Source organism: Capra hircus, chromosome 6 (genome assembly GCF_001704415.2).
Source record: "Capra hircus breed San Clemente chromosome 6, ASM170441v1, whole genome shotgun sequence".
NCBI lineage: Eukaryota > Metazoa > Chordata > Mammalia > Artiodactyla > Bovidae > Capra > Capra hircus.
This window is the reverse complement of record NC_030813.1, coordinates 30,817,739-30,845,602: the sequence shown is the minus strand read 5'-3', so window position 1 is coordinate 30,845,602 and position 27,864 is coordinate 30,817,739. Positions and strand designations below refer to the sequence as shown.

The window sequence follows — 27,864 nt, the reverse complement described above, 5'->3', positions numbered from 1 at the left end:
TTCATGTTTTCTTTGGAGAAATGTCTCTAGATATTTTGCCCATTTTTTGATTAAGTTGTCAGTTTTTTTGACAGAGTTGCATGACCTTTTTGTATATTTTGAAGATTTAATCCCTTATCTGTCACTTCATTTGTAAGTATTTTCTCCTGAGGGTTGTCTTTTCATTTGTTAATGGTTTCCTTTGCTGTGGGTGAGTTCCTTTTTTCAGTTATCCATTTTTGTAAAATGTCAAGTGGGTTTATCACTGAGAAACAAGCAGGCAGCACAACAACACGCTTTGCTGTCTGTGCATAAATGACAGGTGTGCAGTGGCCAGTCAGCAACAGACTGTGAAAAAAGTGGCACGATTGCTCGTCTGTTATTTACATAGTGACTTGTGGACTGAAGCGTGAGCAGCAAAATGTGTGCTTTATACAGTTACTCAGGAATACAGCATGGAAACTGAAATCCAGACCATTTCTTTTTTTGGAAAATACGTGACTAAACCACTGTGACTGAAATTCATGCATGTCAGAACTAGTGCAAAGCATGGCCTGCCTGCATTGTAGACTGTTTTACCTGGTTATAGGTAATGTGAAGCTCCTCTGGAGAAAAAAAGATACTGGAAAAAAGTCTTTTTTTTTTTAAATCCCCTTTCCTCCTCTTGTTTCTTTTAATAAGCAGGATATGGCAGAAGTGACGGTGTTGGCGGAGCTGAGGGGATGGTGTATGCGCATGATGCAGCGTGTCAATGTAACTTCTTATCTGGTGAGAGTGATGCTGTGAAGAAGAGTAAAGGTTGGAGGCGACCAGCATTACCTAGAGTTTGGTCTGGGGCCTTCGCAGTATCCAGTCAGCGATGGCAGGAATGCTTTGGACTTTCTTCCGTAATGTCACCAGCCTGGGGTGGATGTCCAACAAATCAGGTTTAAAGACCAAAAGTGTGGTACTGCAAATTTCCCAGTAGAAGTCTGCCCAAGTTACCTAGTTTAAAGGAAACAAATTTTCATTGGAATATAAAAGGCCTAATTTCTTAATGTAAAAAAAACATTGTTTTTTTAAATTCAGAATAGTCTGTAATTACAAAAGCAGAATGTGTATGTGATAGAAAATTATAGATAACACCATACTCCCAAGCCCAGAGGTTACTCATATTAACACTTTGGTATAAGGTGGTTTTTCTATGCATATGTGTGTATTTTTACTAAAATGAGATATTACAGTACATACTCTTTTGTAACTTGATTCAATCTCCACCTTTCTGTGACAATACATTTTTATGTTATCTAATACCCTATCAATGCTTTTCCATTTGTTTCTCAAATGTCTTTTATAGGACAAACCAGTATCCATTCTGGGACCATGCGTTTCACTTGGTTATATCCTTTAACTCTCAATTAAGAACAGTACCTCCCCTTTTTTATTCCATATCATTGAATTATTGAAGATTCCACACTAGTTCTGCACAATGTCCTGCCTTCAGGATTTTTATAATTATTTCATCTTTACCTTGTTCCTTTATATGGCAGAGTAAAAAGGAATAGAGTACAAGTTATCTCTAGAGAGTACATGGCTTTAAATTAAACACTTTAAATTAAATACTTTAAATGGCTAACATAACATTATATTGGATCACATCAGAAGACATATGTCTGACCATTACTATAACTGGCCACTGTACAACAGGATAATGACAGCCTAGTCCTACTCTTGTATACCTTTTTTGTTTGTTTGTTTTTAATTTGTACACTTGTTTTGTTCCTTTATGACTAGAAACTAATCTGGATGATGTTACTTTGGCTCCATATAAATGTCAGTCAAAGAGCAAAGTTTAAATATAGACTGTTCTTAGTTTTGCTTTTGTGTGGGATTTAATAATGCAGATTGCTAGTGTTTTATGAACTTGCTCAATAAACATCTGTCAACATTAATAGGACAGTTTATTGGTTAGAGGATTCAGAATTCAGTCAGCAAATATTTATGAAGTACCTACTATGTGCCCTGTACAGGTTAAGTGCTGGGATTGATTAGAGAGCAAGATGTGGTGCAAGACCCTTCTCTGATGAAGTTCTCACTTTAGAAGCAGGAAGACAATCAAACATGGAAAGTGTGGTGCAGGGGATTGGCCAAGATTGTGGAGTAGAGAGCTCGCCTCCCTCATCTCACCTTCTCTTACAAGCACACCAAAAATCACAAGTGTCTGCAGAACAACCATCGACGAAAAAGACCAGAATCTACCAGAAAAGATCTACAGCTAAACGCATAAAGAAGGAACTACAGTGAGACAGGTAAGAGGGGCAGATTCATAATATAATTAATCCAGTCCCTTATCCTGCTGGGGACAGTTGACAAATTACAGAATAAACATGCTGCAGAGGCTCTCCCACTGGAGTGACTTCTGAGCCCCAAGTCAGGGCCCCTAGCCCAGGGGTCCTGTAGCAGGAAGACAAGACCCCAGAGTATTTGGCTTTGAAGACCAGCAGGGTTTGATTTTGGAAATTTTCAAACAACTGGGGGAAACAAAGGGAGCACACGATCTCACACCAGGATCCAGGGCAAACTCAGCACATTGATAGGCGCCTGGGCCAGATCTATCTACCGGTCTTGAAAAGTCTTCCAGAGAGGCAAGAGGGAAGTTGTGGCTCATGCTTGTTCTCTGTGTTCATGCTAGAAACAGAGAAGCTGGCAGCAGCCGTATATGGGAGCTTTCTACCACATGGACACTGGTAGAAAGTGTTCCCTACTCCTACTCCTACATACTGGAGAGGGTATTAAGACATACAGACCATTATGTATAAAATAAGCTATAAAGAAATATTGTACAACACAGGAAATATAACCAATATTATGTAATAATTATAAATAGAGTGTAAGTTTTAAACTGTGAATCACTATGTTATATACCAGTAACATATAATGTTGCACATCAACTGTACTTCAGTTAAGAAACAGAAAACAAAATCCACGTGAAGTGATAAGGGTGGTTGAAGACAGAGTGATGAGAGAGGTTCTCAGGAGGATACAGAGAGAAGTCCTTTAAGAGGTGGCGTTTAAGCTAAGGCTTGAATAATAAAAAGATCCAAACGTGCACTGATTTGGGAATTAAACATTTCAGGTAGAAGGAAGAGTGAGTATAAAGGCTTTCAGGCAGGAGTATGACTTGTATCTAAGGGAAAAGCAAAACACCAGAGGAAGGGAGGAAGGGAGAAAGTGCTGAGAAAAGGAGTCTAGATTACAAAGAAATTTTAATAAAAAGCAGAAGAAAAAATATTTTAAGCCATTCGAAATTGTTCAGTCAATAGGGCAGAGAAAGGAACAAAAGACATGGCAAGTTTGCTTCTCTGTCTCCTCAGGACTCAGCAGGTAGTGACGAGAGTAAGTCCCAAAGTGTGACAGAAAGCAGTATCTTCTCTCCTAGAATGGTGTCTCGTTGAAGGCAGCCGCCCCAACCTAACACAGCTTCTCAGTCAGATTTAGATTTGAACTTTTTCTTGGCAAGACTACTTCATAGGTGACGGTGTGCTCCTCTATTAGCTGGCCCATAATATCTCATTCTCTCCCTTTTGTGATATTAACAGTTGTTGATAATCAGTGCTTAGATCCATTGATTCATCATGGGCTGGAAGATAGCGGTGGTTTATTTTAATCTCTCCTTACTTATTAACTAAAAGCATTTATGAAGACAAACTTCGTCCTGTCTTTTTTTTTTTTTATCTTGAGGTTTAATTGGCATAAGAATGGCAAGATAAATGCTTTATTCAACACCCCCCCCCAACCCCACAGACACACACACACTTTTTGGGTTTCAGTTTTCTAAATATAGACAGTCTGTCTCTGGCTTAACAGTGGTTCAGCTTTACAATTTTTTGACTATACCATGGTGCAAAAATGATACATATTCTTTAGAAACCACACTTTGAATTTTGATATTTTCCCAGGCTAGTGATAGGCTGCCTAGAACTCTCCTGTGATGCTGGGCCGTGGCAGTGAACCATGTGATCAGGAGGGTAAACAACCGATTTACTTAACAACCATTCTGTTTTTCACTTTTACTACAGTGTTCAATACTTACATGAGACATTCAGCGCTTTATTATAAAGGTTTTGTGTTTGACAGTTTTGCTCATCTTTGGCCAGTGAGAGTGTCTACAAGTTGACTGCTAGGTCCTTGACACAACTCCAATTTGAGGTTGTTTTTTTTTTTAATAATTAATTTGGTTCTGGTATAACAAAGTATTCCCAGCTCATGTTTTACATTTCCTGTCCCAAACTGAGAATGAGCTGTTTCTCCAAGAAACTAGTTACTTTTAGAATTTGGAGACAAGGATCTGGGTCCTAGGGTTGCCCAGGACAAGTAAGTTGGTCATTTTTTCAAGAAAAAGACACACAATGGTTTTTTCTTTACCCTGAAATAAAGTACATTGTGAACTGAAACTGGTGTATGATTAATATTGTTTGCCCTGAGAAAATATTCCTAATGAGATGTGTATAGTCAAATCACTGTGTTTTACCACTGATGATGTTTCTTAAAATAGTTTTTTAGTGATAAGAGTACAGAGGTATTTCTCCACATACTCTATTCACCAATTTGACACAAGTTCATTTGTTTCACTTTGCTCTAGTTTGTCAGTGATAGCTTTTTAAAATGTTTTTCTTAATTGTTATATACTTTAGTATGTTCTCCCAAAGTTAACATCACCAAGAAAGGTTTATTCAAAGAAGTCTAGCTTTTGTCCCTCTAACCTACTTCCTACTTCTCTAACCTACTTCTTCCCTATGGGTAACACTTTTTTCAATACATTTTTATAGTTTTTGATTTATCCATGTATAGGTACATGCATTTTTTAAGATATAAAACATACTCACAGAGTCACCAATAAACCACTCGTTTTCCCCTAAGTATGTGTCCAAACTTTGCAGAAGAGGAGGTGCATCACAGGTAAGTAGCTCCTTAAATATCTGATTCTAGGGGAGAGAGCAAAGATCACTCTAAGGATAATAGGAAGAAAAAGAGTTGAAGAGGAAATAGATCACATTTTTGTCATCAGTTCTTATAGTCTTTTTCATTTATCATGACTAAATCATTCATCAGTAAAATCTTTTCATAGTTTTTAATCCTGATTTTTGTTAGTGAAAATTATTCCATTATGTTTTTACATTTCTAAAATCCCCCCACCTTTTTGGGCTCACTCCCTTTAAAGTTAACTAGTGTAACTAAAGGTAAAGAAATTAACTTTATTTTCTGGGGCTAGATTCCTCCAGTTTGGCAGTCTTATACTTAACAGAAGTAGTATGCTTTGGGGCCTTTATGACTTTCCTCTCTTTGACTTAACATTGTACCTTAGAGTGAGATCCTCTGCCTTGAATATTATCTATAAAATCCATCATTAATGTGTCCCCTTTTGATATAATATGTAAGATATTATTACAAAGCAAATAATATTCTTGGGGAAAAAACTGAACAAATATACCCACTTAAATAATTATCTTTGTTTTTACTTAAATCTCTGAAGAACAAATAATTTATTCATGGTGTCTTTCTTGGTAAGAATTGTTTATTTGTTTATGAAAGCTGGGCTGGTTTGTATTGTGGATATGAAATATAAACTAACTCAGAAATACTATAAAATATGCATATATCATCAATATTCATAAATGACCATAATAAAATTCAGCCTTTATTAATGTCAGATAGTGGATAACTCCTTCATCGATTCACTGAGTTACTATTATGACTTAGCTAGGTAGTACAGGTTATTATTATAAGATAATGCCTTATATTGAGGAATACAGTTTATAAAAGCTTCATTACACCTTTACATATGTTTGTCACATATCACAAACAGAAGGTTGGGAAGCTTGTCATTATTTTGATTTTATATGCTTTCTGTGGCTCTGTACCACCTTTGTATATATGGTTCTCTCTTTATGGTAAATATATTCATGGTTCTAAAAATAGTGGGAGTCCTTTAGCCCCTTATACAAAATTTGTGAGCTGAGAGGCAGTAGGCCCAGAAACTTGACATTTCCCACAACTTAGCTTAGCTCAGCATCAGTTGGGGAGGCAATAGCCAGCTTGGCTGTCCTAGAATAGCTGGAAACAGGAGGGAGTTCAATGGAACAGGATGTAGATGCTGTACAGCTTTCCAAAAACGCCTGTGTGCTCACTTGGGTAATTCTACTTTTCCTGCTGTGCATTTCCACAGTGTAAGAGGCACCAGTGCTTTGCATATGCAGTGCCAGATGATAATCTTATCTCTTCACTCTTGACTTCTCCTTTAGCCTAGGTTCTCTTATTGTCTGGTGAGAATCATCTCAGTCTAATGAAATGTAGATTGCTAAACAGCATAACCATTTGTGTTTTGAGTCATTTTAAATATTCACCAGAATAACCTAAAGAAGATAAAGTGTTTTTATGTGCTGTGCTTAGTCATGCAGTCGTATCCAACTCTTTGTGAGCCCATGGACTATAGCCCACCAGGCACCTCTGTCCATGGGGATCCTCCAGGCAAGAATACCTGGGGTGGGTTGCCATGCCCTCCTTCAGGGGATCTTCACCACCCAGGGATCAAACCCAGGTCTCCCACATTGCAGGCAGCTTCTTTACCATGTGAGCCACCAGGGAAGCCCCAAAATGTTATTATACATCCTTTTTAAAATATATTTTCTGATAAACCCTCAATAGCCATTCTTATATTTCATGGATTCAGAAATTTCCTACCTCCTTCTCCGGAGTTATAAGGCAGTAGATTTGTGCACACTGAAAAGTTATTGCAATAGTTTTCTATCAAACAACCTTTACAGGATTTAAGGAGGTTTGTATATTTCTCCAAAGAACCATTTTAAAATCCACACTTAACCAAAATCATTTAGTATTGGAAATGGGCCACTGATGTTCCTTCAGTCCTGCTTACCCTTCATCCCCCACCCACAAACCCCTGCCTTGTTCTTCAGATGAGAAAACTGAAACAAATGCATTGTATAAGCACAGAAATTCTAGTTGATAGATTCAAGGATTTTCAATGTGACCAATGCTCAGAGACAAATTTTGCCTGTAAGTTTAACTTTCTTAAATTTTAAATTAGAAATGGAATTTTTATCACTGATACATTGATAATTAAATAAATTTGATAGATTTTGTTTTAAGCACATATAGTAAGAGGACTATTTTCACTATCTTGACTTTTTCATCTTTGAAAATTTTACCTGACCACAAGGTGGCAGCAATGCAACCACTACAGAGAGACTAAGTGACAAGATACGGAAGAACTGTGTTGTTTTTCGTTGTATTCTGGTCAGGTCCTACTTTCTAATCAGATAATCCGATAGCCTGGCTATTTGCAATAATTCTGCAACACATTGTCCCTTCATATGATTTATTCATAAACTTGGATTATGTCCTGTGAATGTTGGGTTTTATTTTGTTTTGGGGTAGGTAGTATGTAAAAGCATTGTTATTCTAACACAAAGGTAAAGTTACTCTCATCATAAATGTTCAAAGGCATTTTCTGTTGGGAGATTGCTTCTGTTAAGGAGCCTCAATCACAGAAAGGTACAAAGTAGAAAAATAGAGAAAAGCAAGCCAACACGGGACAAAAACCTTTAAATACTTTTTTTTCTGAAATGAGGATTATATATCTGCTTGTTTCTACATTTATAAGGATATGTGAAACGTAGATGTCATGTCTGACAAAAGGAAAAATGATGAGCACTGAAGTGTATAATACTACTATTAATAACTAATATTTAGTAAACACTTTCCACCTAGCCATGGATACTTATTCTACTATTTAATCCTCCCAACATACTTCAAGTGGGCTTCCCTGGTGTCTCAAAGGGTAAAGCGTTTGCCTGCAATGTGGGAGACCCGGGTTCAGTCTCTGGGTTAGGAAGATCCCCTGGCGAAGCAAATGGCAACCCACTCCAGTATTCTTGCCTGGAGAATCCCATGGATGGAGGAGCCTGGTGGGCTACAGTTCACAGGGTTGCAAAGAGTCGGACGTGACTGAGTGACTAATACTTTAAAGTAGATTGTATGCTATCCCTACTTTATAGACATTGACTATGAAAATTTATAGGGAGTTAAGTGACAGCTGGTGAAAAGAGAATCAGGGTTCAAGTCTGGCAGTCTGACTCCAGAGCCCAAATGTGTTTCTATCATCAAAGCTGAGCTTTTATTTAAGACTTTGCTCTGGTTAATCAAGTATGTGTGTACATATATACATGTGTGGGTGTCTCCCCCACACGCCTTATATTTATATCAAGGAACCAGCAAATGTGAATACTTTTATGTTCCAAATATCTCTGTTTAAATCAGAGGGTCCTAATCAAACAAATGGTATTTAGAATAAATGATGGTGGTGGTGGTTTAGTTGCCAAGTCGTGTCCGACTCTTGTGACCCCATGGATTGTAGCCCACCAGGCTCCTCTGTCCATGGGATTGTCCAGGCAAGAATACTCGAGCGGGTTGCCATTTCCTTCTCCAAGTAAATATGCTTAAGTAAACTGATAAGACTGCCATTTGTTCTGTGCTGTAGCTTTTCTTTGGTGGCTCAGATGGTAAAGAATCTGCCTGCATTGCAGGAGACATGGGTTTTATCCCTGGGTGGGGAAGATCCCCTGGAGAAGGGAATGGCTACCCACTCCAGTATCCTTGCCTTGGCGAATTCCGTGGACAAAGGAGACTGGCGGGCTACAGTCCATGGGGTCACAAATGGTCACAGCTGAGCGACTAACCCTTTTACTTCACTTAAGCTATAACATATACATAATAAACATATACATAATATATACATAATACATATACATAATAAATACTCCTGCACAGCTGATTTGAATGACTGCTGGCCCTGTGACATTACACTCAGTGGTTAAGAATGTGGAGTCTGAGCCACAGTGTCTGGGATTTGAATTCTACATGTACCACTTAACAGCTAAATAACCTTAGGCAAGTTATTTACACTTCTACTTGAACCTCCATTTCTTCATCTGGAAAATGAGGATAACAATTTCCAATATTTAAAATGAAGAAGCCTTGATGATAAAAGATATGAATACTGGGGATGTGCCTCAAGTAAACAAAGGAATAAATAAAAACAGAAGAAAGCATCCAGGAAACAGGACTCCAGCTCAAGAGAAAGATATTCCTGGGATGGCAGTGAAGGGAAGTCCAATGGTAAAAGCTGTGCAAAAACCTAGACAGCTCTACAAAGGAGAATGGCAATCTCTGGCTGGATATCTCCAAGGAAATAATGGAAACAACAGATTATCTGATATCATTGACTTTGTGGAATACATTATTGGCAGGCTATTGGGTAGTGTGGGAAGGTTCAGCAATAAAAGTGAAAAAGAAGCAAATGAAAAAAGGCAATTACTCCTTTGAGGAAAGTGAGAAAGGAAATATCATCAAAGTATACCACAGTGCACAGTTCTGCACACTAATTTCATAGGCATTCTAATGTAATGACTCGATTTCACCACAAAATTTTAATATTAGGAGTTTGGGAGAAGGGAATCAGAATGACTGTGAAGGAGATAGATGGTCATTAGTCTCATAAGTCTAACAAAACTATCTAAAATTTGTGACTCAGAGAAAGCCATATTTACATATCCTATATGGAGATGTCTAAATCCTAAAGAAAGAGCTAAAAGTGTTAAAATGAGGGCTGCACCTGAGGAAGGGTTAATACAAAGAGGTAGGGCGGGAATCACTGTAGTACTTTGTTTTAAACTTTTTACTATAACTTGATATTTTAAAACTAGAGGTATGTTTTATTTTGATAAAAAGGAACTTTTAAAAGCACCTAAAATAACATTTGGCAGATGGATATGATTAATAGCAAACTGATCACATTACTTTTATATCTTGTCTTTTCTCTGCCCAAGGAAAACGAGACATGAAATCATCCAGTGTGTCCACAATTGCATCCACTTGACATTGTTCAAGTTCTGTTTTTCCAGCCAAATCTATGGAATAGAGAGAGGACATTTTATGCCCAAGAATATACTCAATTTAATTGACCATTGTAAAGCTTTTTTGTAAAAGGCAGCATATTCATATGGTTCAAAAATTCTGAACAGTATACAGTAAAACAGTATCCAGTGAAAAGTAACTTCCACCTCTGCTCCCATTCACTTCATTTTGTTCCCTACCTACCTATCATATTGGTAACCATTTTCATTCATTTATCTTATATTTTTCTGTTGTTTCTTAATGAAAATAAGAATACGTATCCCACTCAACATGCACCTCTCCCCATATATCCTAGTTTTTCCTACAAGTTCTTTAAGGGCATCCTTGCCCTTTTTTCAGGTACATAGGATTATGTGGAAGTGCCACTATTTACTTAACTAGCCTCAACTGATTAGGTTTGTTTCCAGTCTTTTGCTAGTACAAGCAATACTGCAATAAACAACCTATACATATATTATCATTTATCTTGTAGAAAGAATAACTGCTACTTGTACAGATAATTTTTTGTCAAGAGCATGTGTTTGCTTTCTAGAAACTGTAAGTTTAAAATAATAGAGATAGTTTGGTGGTTGTTTTTTTTTTTCCTGCCATTTGATCAACATTTTGCTAAGGAATCATTGGTCTTCCTAAATATATTCTCATTGGTGTCAATTTAAAATGCTTCTGTGTAGAAGCATGCTGAATTGGTTGCATTTCTGCAAAGGAAACATTAACAAAATGAAAAGAACCCACTGAATGGGAGAAAATATTTTCAAATGATATGATCTATAAGGGGTTAAGTACCCAACATATATAAACAGTTCATACAATTCAACATCAAAAAGGCAATGCAATTAAAGAATGGGCAGAAGAACTGAATAGACATTTTTCCAAAGACGAAATGCAGATGACCAACAGGCACATGAGAAGATGCTCAGCGTCACTAAGCATCAGGGAAATGCAAGTCAAAACCATGATGAGGTATCACGTCACTCCTGTTAGGATGGCTGTCATCAAAAAGAACATGAATAACAAATGTTGGCAAGGTTATGGAGAAAAGGGAACCCTCCTACACTGTTGGTGGAAATAGGTGTGGTCATTATGATATGCACGCTAGCAAAAGTTTGGGTTCAGATACATCTGTCTAATTTTTCAGCTATATTCCAAGAAGGGATTGAGAACAAAGAGGTGTGGGGCAGGAGAGACTGGGCAATATAAGATAAAATTAATTGTCTAGGGAACTCAGGGAAAATTAAACTGATAGAGATGGTATATTTATACTAACTTGGCATTTAATTCCGTTATCCCTTGCACTGTATAGTTTAATCTCATTCAGTAATAGAGCTGCTAAATGAATAGTAAATATATGCCATGCATTTTTTCAGTTATCAAGAACCTTAAAGAATATATTACCTGTGTTTCTGGTCAAGTATCTTGCTATTGCTAGACTCTGGTGAAGGTTAAGTCCATCAACTTCCAAAATGGGGATTTTGCCAAATGGAAGAGCTTAAAATAAAATAAGCAAATAATCAACTTCCAGAACAAAATCAAGTCATAATACTTTTGTTTTACTGATAATTGTGGAAACAAAGCGTGAGAGTAACATTGCAGAATTCGTGAATATTTATACTGTAAGGGATATTGTCAGTTACTCAGTCATGCCCTACTCTTTGGGACCCCATGGACTGAGCCCGGTGCCAGGCTCCTCTGTCCATGGAATTCTCTAGGCAAGAATACTAGAGTGGGTTGCATTTCCTTCTCCACGGGATTGTCCCAACCCAGGGATCAAACCCAGGTCTCCTACATTGCGGGCAAATTCTTTACCCTCTGAGCTACCAGGGAGCCTATCTAGTGCAGGGGTCCCCAGCCTCTGGGATCTAATCCTGGCGACCTGAGCTGATGTAATAATAACAGAAGTAAAGTGCACAATAAATGTAATGCACGCGAAGCACCCCAAAACCATCACCACCCCCACCTTGGTCTATAGAAAAATTATCTTCCAAATCTAGTCCCTGGTGCCAAAATCTAGTCCCTGGTTGGGGGCTGCTGCTCTAGTGGAATCTTTACATTTCACAAGTTTAAAAAAAAAAAAAACTTGTTAGAAAAACAAGCTGGCTCACAGATACAGAGGACAAACAAATGGTTACCAGTGGAGAAAGGAAAGGGGACAGGCAATATAGGGGTGGAGAAGTAAGAAGGACAAAGTATTATGTATAAGATGAGCTACAAGGATATATTGTACAACGTGGGGAATATAGCCAATATTTTATAACAACCATAAATGGACTATAACATTTAAAAATTGTGAATCACTATATTGTACATCTGCAACTTATATTGTATGGCAACTGTACTTCAAATTTTTTTTAGAAGGGGGAAAATGAGTTGTTAGAAGAACTGCTACAGAATTAGTGACAGAACTGGGTCTAAAATCCAGGTTTACATCAATGCTTAGATATACTATCTCACATACTTACTGTGTAACTTTTTTTAAAAACTTCTCTTTAAAAGTCTCATTAATTTTTCAGTCTTCTGAGATTATATAAATTATTCTTTAAAACCATAGTCTGAGGAATATGGAGTTTTGATAATTGAGTTATGGTAAGGAATTTAGCCAAACGCTGATTCTGATGAGGGACTTTGAAGTATATAGTAAGGCAACAAGCATATTTGTACAAATATACAACAGACTCAGAGAAGGTGTTTTAATATTTCTCTGTAAATCCTACTTTGTTTTCTTATCGAAACCCATTATATTTTTGTCAGAAAGTAATTTTTATTCTTTATTACAGAAACATTCTAAGTTGAAGATAAATACAAATTCTACCACATAATTATAACCATTTTAATATTTTAATTGCTTTCCCATATACATGTAAATTGGAGTAGGAAATGGCAACCCACTCCAGTATTCTTGCCTGGAAAATTCCATGGACAGAGGAGACTGGCAGGCTGCAGTTAGTGTGTTGCAGAGTCGGAAATGACTGAGCAGCTAAGCACACATGCATACATATAAATATAGAATCATAATGTATATAATGTTTGTAAACCACTTTTTTTTTTAATTTGATGATACCTTTCCTTTTTTCTTTTTTTTACTTCTGTTTTTCCCTGCTTGTCTGCACCGTGCAGCCTGGGGGAATCTTAGTTCACCAACCAGGGATCACATCTGTATCCCCTGCCACGGAAGCGCCAAGTCTTAACCACTGGACTGCCAGGGAGGTCCCTGATAATACCTTTTTAAACCTTTCTAAATCAAACTAAACACCATCTTTTGAACAGCATGCACTCTGCCATATGAATTAATCACGATTTTCCCTACCTGTGCCTTGCTTGCTCAGTTGCTTCAGTCATGTCTGATTCTACAACCCTAGGGACTGTAGCCTGCCAGGTTGCTCTGTCCATGGCAAGAATACTGGCAGTGGGATGCCATTTCCTCCTGCAGGGGATCTTCTCGACCCAGGGATTGAACCATCATCTCCTGTATTGCAGCTGGATTGTTCACCACTGAGCCACCTTAGGTTTGGACATAAAATTATTTTGGAACGAGGGAAAAGAATAAAGTGCCACTTATAATCCCATGACCCTAATTCAACTGCTAGCATCAGCCTTCAAGTGTCTTCCATACGCACTGAATAGTGCAAGATGAACTATAGTTCACACCGAGAAGAAAAACCTCTTTGAATACTCACCTAAGTAAGCATGCCTCTTACTGTTCTAGGTGTTTGAGAGACTCAGTGAGCAAAACAAAGTCCCAAATAAAGCTGACACAAGTTGTGATGCCTTAGTGAAGCATACTGTGTGATGAAGAGTAAATAACATGCCTAGCATTTTGGGGGTTGCTTCCCTCGTGCTAGTCATTGTACTAAATATTGAACATGCCCATTAGGTCTTCAGGTACTTACAACAGCTCTATGAAGTAGGTATTAACTACCATCTCATTTTATAAATGAGGAAAAGTTATATAAAAAGCCCAGATCACACACCTGGTAAAGGTGAGATCCAAACTGAGGTCAGTTGGAACTCTTGCTCAGCTGTTTTTAGTTCTAAGAGCCATGTTTTGAGAAAGATATTAAAACTCAGAGCAAACCCAGAGGATAGTATCCAAGTTAGAAAGGAGTCTGAAAATCACATTATATGAAGATTGGCTGAAGAACTTCACACTGTTCACTGAAGGAGGCAGAACAAACTAAGTGGAACATAAAAGCCATCTCCAATATGGCACAACTATCAAATGGAAAGAAAAATCTTACATATTCTAACCATCTCTAAAATGCAAAACCAGAACCAAAAAAAAAATTGTTTTTCCAAAAAGAAATTTTTAAAGGGCAGATTTTTAACTCAAGATCAAGAATAATGATTTTACCGTTGGAACTGTTAACAGTGGAATGTGTTTTCTTATGAGATGGTAAGCATTCAGCTACTGGAAGCCTTTGAGCCAAGCTTGGGATGATTGCCAACAGTTGGAATACAGGGCTGCATCTAACAAGAAGAAATTTAAGAAGACAAATACGAAGTCCTTTATTTGGTTCCAGAAAAAAATAATTTCAGAGTGTTGGAGTTGTAACTTAACAGGAACACCTGTCAAAAAGCTTTAAGAGATTTAGTGATGCTGAACGTAAAGCCTCAGTATGCTATAGCTGCCAAAATAGCTACTGTGATCTTGGTAAAATGTCTTAGAAAAATGTCTCAACTTGTGCCAGGAGTGATGGTCCCAGTCTACTGTGTGCTGTTCTTATGCCTGGAACATTGTGTTTCCCCATAGGTGCCACACGTAAAATAGCAGAGTCTAGCAGGGGCCTGTTCTACTTGGGTGTTGAGAAACCTAAGCCAGGGGAAATAAATAAATAAATCTCCTCTTCAGGAAGAGGAGACAACTGTCCCTTGAACCTACATGTGATTGCATATCTCAGTCTATAGGAATCAGTGTCTAAAGTCAAGGCAGGGAAGGTTAGACTTAATTTCACAATGATCAGAGAAACAATCAAGGAGGTTCCAAAGAGTCGATATCTAAATAGAGATACACGTGCGTGAGTTACCTAGGGACTCAGTTCTGGATTCAGCCAAAGACTCTTTTATCTTCAGAGCATTTTCATTGACTACACAGCAATGGCTTTTTCTCTATGATATTTTAAAGATTCTAAATTTCTTCAAATAATTGGATGTGAGAGAAAAAAAAAAATTTGTTCTTCCCTTATTAAAATGGTAATTCCAAGACCAATATGTGAAAGCCATATGGAGATAATTTCAGTTTTGTATAAGGAAGTTTTTTTTTAAAGTTTTCCTCCCCTCTACTTTCTGTTCTTCCTTCCCAGAATTTCATGGAAATGTTGCACCTCTTGAACTGACTGATTCTCAACTGTCCTTATCTTTTTTCTCTTATTTTTCATTTTTTCCCTATTTTGTTTTCTGGAGGATTTACTTATTTTTCATCATTTTATTTGTCTGTTTGTATCGACATTAGCTGAAGAAAATTTTGTCTCTGAGCACTCCTTTTAGATTGTATAGAGTATCTTCTCTTTTCTCTGAGGATGGTATATTTTTTTAAGTTGTTTTCTTTCTACACTATCTTGACATCTTCAGAGATGAAAACGGTTTCCATCCCCTACTTCAGAGATGGACTCGATAGTTCTAAGGTTCTTCCTACCCCCTTTGCCAGTGATTGGTTCAGAAATGGGCACATGGACCAGCCTGAGCCAGTGAGACATGAGAGGTTTGCTGAGGTCTCCTGGGAAAGCTTTTCTTCCTTCTGGGAACACTTAAGGGAGCAGTGTTAAGTTTTCTCCTATAACCTCTCAAAATTGCTGCTCAACACTGCCAGGCTGGAATTTCAGCAAATATATTGCTACCAGCTTCTTGATTCAGCCAACACAGTGAGGGGGGAAACTGAATAAAGCCATCCTTGGAAACCTGGCCTTCTGGATTTTCAGTTATATGATACAATTTATGTCCTTGTTATTTAAGCCATTTGGTTTTCTGTTAAAGCAGCTTATCTGATCCATTGTCCAAATGCTATTGATAGCTGAGCAAGCCCAGTCAATTCCAATGGTCAAAATTTTAACTTCTGTATTCCTCCATTTCAGCTCTTCTGATAGAGCTTTATGTTCAGTTATTTTGATATGCTCCCTCTGTCAAGTGTGTTTTTTTACCACAAGTAGGAAATGTCTGGGTCACATAGCATTTATTTAACTTGCCTGAACTGCTGTTTCTTAATGTAAAGCTACATAAGCTCTAAAAACCTTTGTATTTTCTTTTCCCCCGAGAAGAGACAAAAGGTTCTAGAAACATTTCCTCTTCATACATTTCCATCAACAATGTTTATGCTACTTACTTGACTTGATTTCAGGCCAATCAGCTTGGTCTATTCTGTGGTCTTCATATTTTATGTCCAAATAGGCAAATATATAACGAATAATTTCTGCTCTCCCCCTCATATTAAAATAAATGAGTTTGTAGTTTGGCATGGTGTGATTCTGGAAAGAGTGAAATAGAGGAATTATTTTAACAGCTCTAGAGATGTTTCAACATTTTTCTTGAAGGACTTTTTGAAAAATTAATGGCATTGTCTGAGATAACCGGAGACATTAGAGGATATTTCAAAACCAGAATTATAAATCATTATCTTAATAACATATGGGGAAGATTTGATAGAAATAAGATCCTGACTCTTTAAGAACTAGCTGGAACATTTCAGTGAAATAACCAAATCCAGGTTTTATTTATAAAAAGATATCAGAGAGTACCTATACATCCAACTTTGGAGAATGGAGTTAAAAACTTTGCATTTTAGGATTTTTTTTCTTCTGCCTTTAGACACTTGTAATGAATGGTGTTTGACATCTGCTTTGTTGTTTGCTTTGGTGACACAGCTGAGTTTGTGGGGACAGCTGGGTAAGGATTGCAAGGGCAGGGTACGTGCAAGAGGCATGTAAACCAGCATGTCAATTTGTCATGCTGTGATTCCATTCCCCCACCCCCACCCGTTGCTTTTTCCTGAAGGAAGGGAAGACTAGGGGAAATACTGCTCTCTTCTCTTACTGCATCCATGCTGCTGAGTTCTATTGTGTTGCTTCGACATACAAACAGACCCCATATTGGGGACTTCTGTTGGGATGGGATGATGGTGAGCATATTTCTTTATTCCCTCTGCAGGGGAGCTAAGAAGAAAGACACAAATGTTTCTAATATTTCAGGAAGTTTGCTAAAACAGGCTATATTGGTTAAATGGAGGTCGTCGTAATTTTGTGAGTTTTTTGTGATTTGTACAATTTCATTTCTATTAGCTATAAACATTTAGTAATTTTAACCACTAATAGTAGAATGTATTGCAATCTTATAATGATTAGGCAACTGAAACACATTTTCATTTGAAGTTCCATTCTTCCACTCATTTTCTGTGTGCCTTTGGGTGAGTTAACATAGTAGTATCTCCAAATTTCAAAGTCCACTTTTTACAAATAGAGATACTAATATAGATTTGGAGATTTAATGCAGTAACACATGTAAAGCGTTTAGCACAAAGCTAGTCACTGAAGTTTTAGCTGTTAATAGCTTTGAATTCATTCTACTCAAGAATAAACACCATGACTACAGCACACAAAAATTTAATTAAGTAAAAATAATAAATAGCATTTATTTATTTAAAGTACTGAGCTTAAAGAGTTTATTCTCTACTAAGGAAGTCTTTCAGAGATATGAATGGAATATTAGATAAAAAGTTGGCTGAATTTGGAATGCAAAGTGCCATCTGAAATAACTTCACATAAAAGATAAAACATAAATCATAAAAATCTAGATTGTCTAGCTCATGTCTTGAGTGCATGTGATCTCAAGTGTCTATCTGTGGGGATGCTGATGGGGAACAACTGTCTGATTGTTTTTCTAGACGCCCTCTGGATCCAGGAAACAGTGATGGCAATTCCTAGCATATCTATTTCTCTAGGCCCAGGTTTTTTCATACCTTGGTGCTGTGGAGGTGGCACTCCTTGTAAGAGACAGAGTCACCCTAACAGTCGTGTCCTGTCCACCTCCATTAGCTAGTCGAGTCCCCACCCAGGTGAAATGTGGCACATACCACACATCAGCATGTGAGGGAATGTTCCCTAAAGAATTCACTAGAGTAAACTAATGAAAATTCCAAGGTTTACAGCCCCAGATTCCTTTGGGATGAAATATGCATATAGGATATCCACATTTGGGGCACTAAATGAAGTGCCCATCAGAACAGTGAGGTTGTTTTCCAAGTTTCTTGGAAATATTGAGCTCAGAAATAGTGGAAAATATATGAGAACAAAAAAAATAGTGGATAGAAGTGTGAAGTAATACATATCCTTCTGAAAAAAATTTTACATAATTGAAATAAAGGGTCCACTTTTATGCAGGATACAAAATGTAATTGTTAGGATTCCTTCGTCTATTTGTTTAAAATCTCAAAAAAAACCAAAAATAGCTCTTAGAGTGGAAGTGTTGTTCTTAATTGGAGGTTTTATTTGAAAAGCATTTCTTGTTGGGGTCCTTTAATTGGACCAGAAGCTGGTGATCCAGAGTCAAGGATAAGAAAGTGAAAGAAGGAAAGAGGCTAATATTCCCTGGGTTACGCAGCCAGCTTCTGCCCTCCAGGGAATTAGCCAGAAATAGAAGGACACGGGGACCCAAGTCTGGCGGAACAAGGGTGCTTTATTGACTTCTGTGTGACTATATATACTGTATTACAAGGTAGCTTCTTCAGATAAAGATCAAAAGACCAGGTTTTACAAGTTACCAAGGAAATAAGGAGCAATAGAGGCCATAAGGCCAAAAGGCAATCCATATCAAAAGAGGGTCATAAATAATCCCTTTCTCCATATGCAAAGGCTAATTTAGGAAATCCTATGCAAGCATCCAGTTTCTATGATCTCAGTCCTGGGAGTGGCTTGCCACTCCTCTCCTCCTGACAGGAGCTGATAAGGAACAGAGGGCTCAAGAGAGATAGGAAACAGCACACAGGAATCCTAAACATTAAACATTCTCTGACAATTTCCTGCTATTTAATTGATTTTTATGCTATTGGTCAGTGCTCCTGAGGAAATTATGAACTTCTTATAAACATTATCTGTGAATATAGACTCATATTTGTCCATGGGATCAACATTTTAAATTAAATATAATCTTTACTCATTTGGTCAAATACCACATAATTCTACATGAAAATGAGGAGGTTGTTAATTCTGCAAAATCAAACTATTTTACATTGTATTTAATTCAAGTAAAGACATTTAAAAATTCCTAGCATGAATTGGTAGCTGTCTATATTTCTCTGCAAATATATCTTTACATCTAAAATTTGGCACAGGCCCATGGACATCTGACAAATGCTTATCTTGCTTTCAAGAACATGCTTTCAACAGTCATAACTCATTAATGAAGCTTTACTTTAACATCACATTTCTGTAGTTACTTGCATAGTTATATTTTCTACCAAGCAAAAGTCTGGTTTCTTAATTTTTACAGTTATAAAACTCCAAACTTGAAGACTTTTATTTTTTAAGATATATGTGCACATTTTACAACAGAAAACCAGTAAGTACTAAAGATAAAAACTGTTGGAAGCATACACTGACTCTAAAAATCCTTTCTATATCTTATAAGCTTTTGCAGAAAAACTATCAAAAGGAATTCCAAGTAAATGTTTTCATGGCCAATGAAAACATAAGGAAATTTACACTAAAATCTAAAATAGAAGAACATATTTTTTCCCTGATAGCATTTAACAGTATATCTGTAACAATATACTGTTGATATGCGAGAAGAGATACCCCGTGTCCAAGGCCAGGGCGGCGGCCAGGAGGAGCTACCCCACGTCCAAGGGGTGGTGGCTGCGCGGGTGTAGAAGGGCCTAAAGGAGCTACTCCACGTTCAAGGTCAGGAGGGGTGGCAATGAGGAGATACCCATCGCCCAAGGTAAGGAGCAGTGGCTGTGCTTTGCTGGAGCAGCCGTGAAGAGATAACCCACGTCTAAAGTACAAGAAACCCAAGTGAGACGGTAGGTGTTGCAAGAGGGCATCAGAGGGCAGACACACTGAAACCATACTCAGAGAAAACTAGTCAAATTAATCACACTAGGACCACAGCCTTGTCTAACTCAATGAAACTAAGCCATGCCTGTGGGGCCACCCAAGATGGGCGGGTCATGGTGGAGAGGTCTGATAGAATGTGGTCCACTGGAGAAGGGAATGGCAAACCACTTCAGTATTCTTGCCTTGAGAACCCCATGAACAGTAAGAAAAGGCAAAATGGTAGCATACTGAAAGAGGAACTCCCCAGGTCAGTAAGTGCCCAATATGCTACTGGAGATCAGTGGAGAAATAACTCCAGAAAGAATGAAGGGATGGAGCCAAAGCGAAAACAATACCCAGTTGTGGATGTGACTGGTGATAGAAGCAAGATCCGATGCTGTAAAGAGCAATATTACATAGGAACCTGGAATGTCAGGTCCATGAATCAAGGCAAATCGGAAGTGGTCAAACAAGAGATGGCAAGAGTGAACGGTGACATTCGAGGATTCAGTGAACTAAAATAGACTGGAATGGGTGAATTTAACTCAGATGACCATTATATCTACTACTGTGGGCAAGAATCCCTTAGAAGAAATGGAGTAGCCATCATGGTCAACAAAAGAGTCTGAAATGCAGTACTTGGATGCAATCTAAAAACTGACAGAATGATCTCTCTTCGTTTCCAAGGCAAACCATTCAATATCACAGTAATCCAAGTCTATGCCCCAACCAGTAACACTGAAGAAGCTGAAGTTGAACAGTTCTAGGAAGACATGAAAGACCTTTTAGAACTAACACCCAAAAAAGATGTCCTTTTCATTATAGGGGAATGGAATGCAAAAGTAGAAAGTCAAGAACACCTGGAGTAACACGCAAATTTGACCTTGGAATGCGGAATGAAGCAGGGCAAAGACTAATAGAGTTTTGCCAAGAAAATGCACTGGTCATAGCAAACACCATCTTCCAACAACACAAGAGAAGACTCTACACATGGACATCACCAGATGGTCAACACCGAAATCAGATTGATTATATTCTTTGCAGCCAAAGATGGAGAAGCTCTATACAGTCAGCAAAAACAAGACCAGGAGCTGACTGTGGCTCAGATCATGAACTCCTTATTACCAAAATCAGACTGAAATTGAAGAAAGTAGGGAAAACTGCTAGACCATTCAGATATGACCTAAATCAAATCCCTTATGATTATACTGTGAAAGTGAGAAATAGATTTAAGGGCCTAGATCTGATACATAGAGTGCCTGATGAACTATGGAATGAGGTTCGTGACATTGTACAGGAGACAGGGATCAAAACCATCCCCATGGAAAAGAAATGCAAAAAACCAAAATGGCTGTCTGGAGAGGCCTTACAAATAGCTGTGAAAAGAAGAGAGGCGAAAAGCAAAGGAGAAAAGGAAAGATATAAGCATCTGAATGCAGAGTTCCAAAGAATAGCAAGAAGAGATAAGAAAGCCTTCTTCAGTGATCAATGCAAAGAAATAGTGGAAAAGAACAGAATGGGAAAGACTAGAGATCCCTTCAAGAAAATTAGAGGTACCAAGGGAACATTTCATGCAAAGATGGGCTCGATAAAGGACAGAAATGGTCTGGACCTAACAGAAGCAGAAGATATTAAGAAGAGGTGGCAAGAATACACAGAAGAACTGTACAAAAAAGATCTTCATGACCAAGATAATCACGATGGTATGATTACTCATCTAGAGCCAGACATCCTGGAATGTGAAGTCAAGTGGGCCTTAGAAAGCATCACTACGAACAAAGCTAGTGGAAGTGATGGAATTCCAGTGGAGCTGTTTCAAATCCTGAAAGATGATGCTGTGAAAGTGCTGCACTCAATATGCCAGCAAATTTGGAAAACTCAGCAGTGGCACAGGACTGGAAAAGGTCACTTTTCATTCCAATCCCAAAGAAAGGCAATGCCAAAGAATGCTCAAACTACTGCACAATTGCACTCATCTCACATGCTAGTAAAGTAATGCTCAGAATTCTCCAAGCCAGGCTTCAGCAATACAAGAACCATGAACTTCCAGATGTTCAAGCTGGTTTTAGAAAAGACAGAGGAACCAGAGATCAAATTGCCAACAGCCGCTGGATCATCGAAAAAGCAAGAGAGTTCCAGAAAAACATCTATTTCTGCTTTGTTGACTATGCCAAAGCCTTTGTGTGGATCACAAGAAACCGTGGAAGATTCTGAAAGAGATGGGAATACCAGAGCACCTGACCTGCCTCTTGAGAAATCTGTATGAAGGTCAGGAAGCAACAGTTAGAACTGGACAGGGAACAACAGACTGGTTCCAAATAGGAAAAGGAGTACATCAAGGCTGTATATTGTCACCCTGCTTATTTAACTTCTATGCAGAGCACATCATGAGAAACGCTGGACTGGAAGAACCACAAGCTGGAATCAAGATTGCTGAGAGAAATATCAATAACCTCAGATATGCAGATGACACCACCCTTATGGCAGAAAGTGAAGAGGAGCTAAAAAGCCTCTTGATGAAAGTGAAAGAGGAGAGTGAAAAAGTTGGCTTAAAGCTCAACATTCAGAAAACAAAGATCATGGCATCCAGTCCCATCACTTCATGGGAAATAGATGGGGAAACAGTGGAACCAGTGTCAAACTTTATTTTTGGGGGCTCCAAAATCACTGCAGATGGTGATTGCAGCCATGAAATTAAAAGACACTTACTCCTTGGAAGAAAAGTTATGACCAACCTAGATAGCATATTGAGAAGCAGAGACATTACTTTGCCAACAAAGGTCCGTCTAGTCAAGGCTATGGTTTTTCCAGTGGGCATGTATGGATGTGAGAGTTGGACTGTGAAGAAAGCTGAGCACTGAAGAATTGATGCTTTTGAACTGTGGTGTTGGAGAAGACTCTTGAGAGTCCCTTGGACTTCAAGGAGATCCAACCAGTCCATTCTGAAGGAGATCAGCCCTGGGTGTTCTTTGGAAGGAATGATGCTAAAGCTGAAACTCCAATACTTTGGACACCTGATGTGAAGAGTTGACTCATTGGGAAAGACTCTGATGCTGGCAGGGATTGTGGGCAGGAGGAGAAGGGGACGACCGAGGATGAGATGGCTGGATGGCATCTCTGACTCGATGGTCGTAAGTCTGAGTGAACTCCGGGTGTTGGTGATGGACATGGAGGCCTGGCATGCTGTGATTATGGGGTCGCAAAGAGTCGGACATGACTGAGCGACTGAACTGAGCTGACCTGTAACAATAATCTCACTTTGCTAAAGCCTTTATTTCATAAGGATAATGAACTAAAAGGATGAACTTAAAACACATCCCTTCCCCCACCCCCACCAAGGGATGCCGTGAGGATCAAGTTCAGGGTAGAGAAGGTGATGGAAGGGAGTGAATGGTTGTTTAGTGAGCCAACCACTTACTATCTGAATGCCCTTTGGCAAGTTAGTGTTTCTGGCTTTACTTTCCTTACCTGTAAGATGGTGATGAAAATACTGTGTGTAAAGTACCAACGAGATCAAACCAGTTAATCTTAAATCACCCCTGAATACTCATTGGAATTATTGATGCTGAAGTTGAACTCCAACACTTTGTTTGGCCACCTGCTGTGAACAGCTAACTCATTGAGAAAGACCCTGATGCTGGGAAAGATTGAGGGCAGGAGAAGAAGAGGGTGACAGAGAATGAGACGGTTGGATGGTGTCACCGATTCCATGGACAAGAACTTGGGCAAACTCTGGGAGATGGTGAGGGACAGGGAAGCCAGGTGTGCCAGGTGTGCTACATGGGATTGCAAAGAGTTGGACGTGACTTGGGTACTGAACAATAAAAGTACCACCAATACAGTGCTCAGTGCATGGTATTTACTGAAAAAAAAAAAAGAAAAAGGAGGAGGGTGAGAATAGTTAAGAGAGAGGGATGGTTCCCCCTAGCAGTGGGGAAGAGTCCGGCTTTGTGTGATTCAACTGGCCTCAAATCCTCGAGATCGTGTTCTTTGGTAAAACCTACTCTGCTACAGGGACATAAAAAGTGAAAGTTATATAAAAAGAAGATACAAAGTTAGAATCAAGAGAGAGAAACTTTGCCTAGACCAAATGAACAGAAATGAAATGCAGTGAGCAGGATCTGGAATTCTGCTGGCAGCACTGGGCAGCCTAGACCTTAGCTTTTTTCAGAAAGAAAAAGTGAATGACTAGTCATTCAGTCGTGTCCAACTCTTTGTGACCCCATGGACTGTAGCCAGCCAGACTCCTCTATCCATGGAATTCTCCAGGCAAGAATACTGGAGTGGATTGCCATGCTCTCCTCCAGGGGATCTTCCCCTCAAGGGATCGAACCCAGGTCTCCTGCATTGCAGGCAGATTCTTTACCATTTACCACTGGGAAAGCCCCCAGGATAGTTTTCAGAATAAAAGGGAATAAAATCCTCTACACAGGATGGGAGGTTGGAGGAACCTGCTTGAAACATAGGTAAGGAGTGGAAAGGAAGAGACAAAATTGTCCTTCTTTGCAATCAAATGATTACCCATATTCAAAATCCAAGAGACTCTAGAGGTAAACCTGATCCTAAACTTCAAATGGAAATGCAAAGGACTAAAATAGTCCCCTAAAATTTAAGAGAATAGAGGAGAGAACTTGACCTACCAGATAGCAAGACATATAAAAAGCCATGTAATTACGGTAATGTGATGTTTGTTCAGGACTAGATACAGGGAGATGCATAGAGTCTGGAGACAGAACCTCAGATATATGACAGACAGGATAGTACAGTGGGCTTCATAACAGGAGTAAGCTAAAATGTTTGGGAGACAAAAGAGGAAAGATACACCTAATTAGACCCTGACTTCACATGATACATAGAAATAACACCCAGGTGTATTATAGACTTGAATATGATTTAATGGGCCTGTGCAAATTCCAGTGTCATGCTGGTCACTTATTTCCTGTTAGCTTCATCTCTGAGCCCTGTCATAGTCATTCTGTGTTAGGGGAAGCTGCATTTATTTCCTGAAATGATTTAGAAACAAGAAGGAAAACGTTTGATCATCCTTAAGGGTCTCCTGTACACCTAGAAACTAACTGCTACTTTTCTCCCACTCCGCACCAAGTCATGAGAAGTTCCTGATTCGGCAGATAAACAAAAAGCTTACTTCAGCTTCTTTTTTAAAAATAAGATATAAAGATTCTTAAAGAACACAGGGGTGGATGACTAACTAATACCCTGGATAGGTATTAGTTATCCACATAAAAACTCATATGAATATAGCCATTAAGTGCAAAGAAAATACAGCTTTTGATATTTGCTAAACTTGTTTAGAAATTAAATACTTTACATAGAAAATAGTAGTGCTTTTGAAAAATTCTATACTGGGTATTTCCTTTCTTTCTCCTAGGTTTGTAGCTCTTTTTTACTTTATGTAACACTGATACATTTCAGCCAAATGACAACAAAATACAGAAATGTTTAATCCCAGAAGCAATTTTCATGCAGTCATTGAAAATACAAACTATCTTTATAAACCCATTCAATTTTAACTAAGTCTTTATTCTAATCTGTATATTGCTGTAAGAGTACAGTGAAACAGAGTCTCAAAAATTCTAGTGTCTCTGCTAGAAAAATGACAACATCCAAATTCAACTCTCCGGCAAAGGAGGCTAAGATTCAAATATTTTGTTAAGCACTTTAAAGATTTAAACAGATTATTTGAAAATGGGATAGAATTTGGAGAGTAATTTTGATGGATTGTTGCTTACAAATAAAGAATTAACAATTTTACAGTTCAATCTAAAAACAGGGCATAAGACAGACACGTATAGAATATGACAATAATTAAGCCTAAAATGGAGAGTGAAGATTATAGCATTTCTAATCTCGGTACAGTTCAGTCATATCACTTACTTGGGCTGTGTCTCTGTGGAGTTTCTAGTATCTCCTATGCTCTTGTATGATTGCATTTGGGTTTATATGATGAGTAAGATCAAGCCACAGTGATCAAGATCATCGGTCACAAGCCAATGAGAGAAGTGACTTACTTCCATCTAAGTCTCTTCCTTCATTTGTTAGATGAAATGTGCCCGCCTAAAAGTATAGAGACTTCCAGTTATTCTTGGCATTTTATAGGCTCTCTTGTATAAATAGCCCGAGTTATTTGCATACAGTTAGTAAAGTCAGTGATAGGTGTCTATTGCTACATGTTCATTTATTTTTAAGACTTTTTTTTTAATAAGAAAAAGAATCATAGGTCTGAAGAGAAAAAGAAAATTTGAGAGAGAGTAAACCCTCTTTACAGATATATACACAACTTGCTCCTTACCTCACTAGCTTTCCTTGGTAAGTCCTCCACTAGTCCTTGGCTGACCACCTCCTCCCCAGAACCCTCCCCAAACAACCTCACCCTTCATCTACTCATCACAGTGTCTGACAACACAGTGTATTTAATCTGTTTGTATTCATCCTCCCCCAGTGCTATGTAAGCTCCATGAACAGCATGTCATTGTGTTAGTTTACTGTTGTGTCCTCAGTATCCGCAGGAGTGCACACCCGTAAGCACTGATGTGTATTTGATGGATGAATGTCCCAGTGTATGTTTCCCCACAAGTCATTTTTAAATTTTTTAAATTTTTTTCAAGTCATTTGTTTAAAGAGGCTCTCTAAATTCTCATTGCTCATAGTATATTTCACTTGCACTGTTATAAGGGCTGAAACTAAATCCCCCTAACCAAGGTCCTTGACTGAGTTTGTAATTAATCTCTTGGTTTAAAACTGTATTCCGCTTCTTGTCCCCTCTGACCTCAATATTGTCCTAACAGAACACTCACCAACCAGAGTCAGATGACTAAGATTGCTGTTGTTGATAATATTTTTAATATACCAAGATGGCTGTTATCACTGTCATAGTTCAGTTCAGTTCAGCCGCTCAGTCGTGTCTGACTCTTTGCATCGCCATGGACTGCAGCAGGCCTGGCTTCCCTGTCCATCACCAACTCCCAGAGCTTACTCAAACTCATGTCCATTGAGTCGGTGATGCCATCCAGCCATCTCATCCTCTGTCATCCTCTTCTCCCACCTTCAATCTTTCCCAGCATCAGTGTGTTTTCAAATGAGTCAGTTCTTTGCATCAGGTGGCCAAAGTATTGGAGTTTCAGCTTCAGCACCAATCCTTCCAATGAATATCCAAGACTGATTTCCTGAATATTAGAATGGACTGACTGGATCTCCTTGCTCTCCAAGGGACTCTCAAGAGTCTTCTCCACAAGACAGTTCAAAAGCATCAGTTCTTCAGTGCTCAACTTTATAGTCCAACTCTCACATCCATACATGACTACTGGAAAAATCATAGCTTTGGCTAGACGAAACTTTGTTGGCAAAGTAATGTCTCAGCTTTTTAATATGCTGTCTAGGTTGGTCATAACTTTTCTTCCAAGGAGCAAACATCTTTTAATTTCATGGCTGCAGTCACCATCTGCAGCAATTTTGGAGCCCCCAAAAGTAAAGTCTGTCACTGTTTCCACTGTTTCCCCATCTATTTGCCATGAAATGATGGGACTGGATGCCATGATTTTAGTTTTCTGAACGTTGATTTTTAAGCCAACTTTTTCACTCTCCTCTTTCACTTTCATCAAGAGACTCTTTAGTTCTTCTTCGCGCTCTGCCATAAGTGTGGTGTCATCTTCGTATCTGAGGTTATCGATATTTCTTCTGGCAATCTTGATTCCACTTTGTGCTGCATCCAATCCAGCATTTCTCATGATGTACTCTGAATATAAGTTAAATAAGCTATCATAATTAATCCACAAATCCAGGTTGTTTCTCAAGGGCAAGGTGAGCTAACAGACCCCCAAGCATGGACCACTTGGCCAGAGACATCCTGTGACTCCCAAAACTTCAATTAAGAAATGTCACA

At 38.4% G+C, this 27,864-nt stretch overlaps 1 protein-coding gene across 1 annotated transcript; it reads right to left on the bottom strand.

The window, feature by feature from the left end:
* HPGDS (hematopoietic prostaglandin D synthase) lies at nucleotides 54–26,031 on the bottom strand. Its single transcript, XM_018049305.1, has 6 exons — nucleotides 25,860–26,031; nucleotides 16,262–16,403; nucleotides 11,344–11,436; nucleotides 9,835–9,944; nucleotides 4,845–4,943; nucleotides 54–963 (listed from the first exon to the last, which is right to left on the bottom strand). Exons 2-6 carry the CDS (start codon nucleotides 16,392–16,394, stop codon nucleotides 799–801), a joined length of 600 nt encoding a protein of 199 aa, XP_017904794.1. The 5' UTR covers nucleotides 16,395–16,403; nucleotides 25,860–26,031; the 3' UTR covers nucleotides 54–798.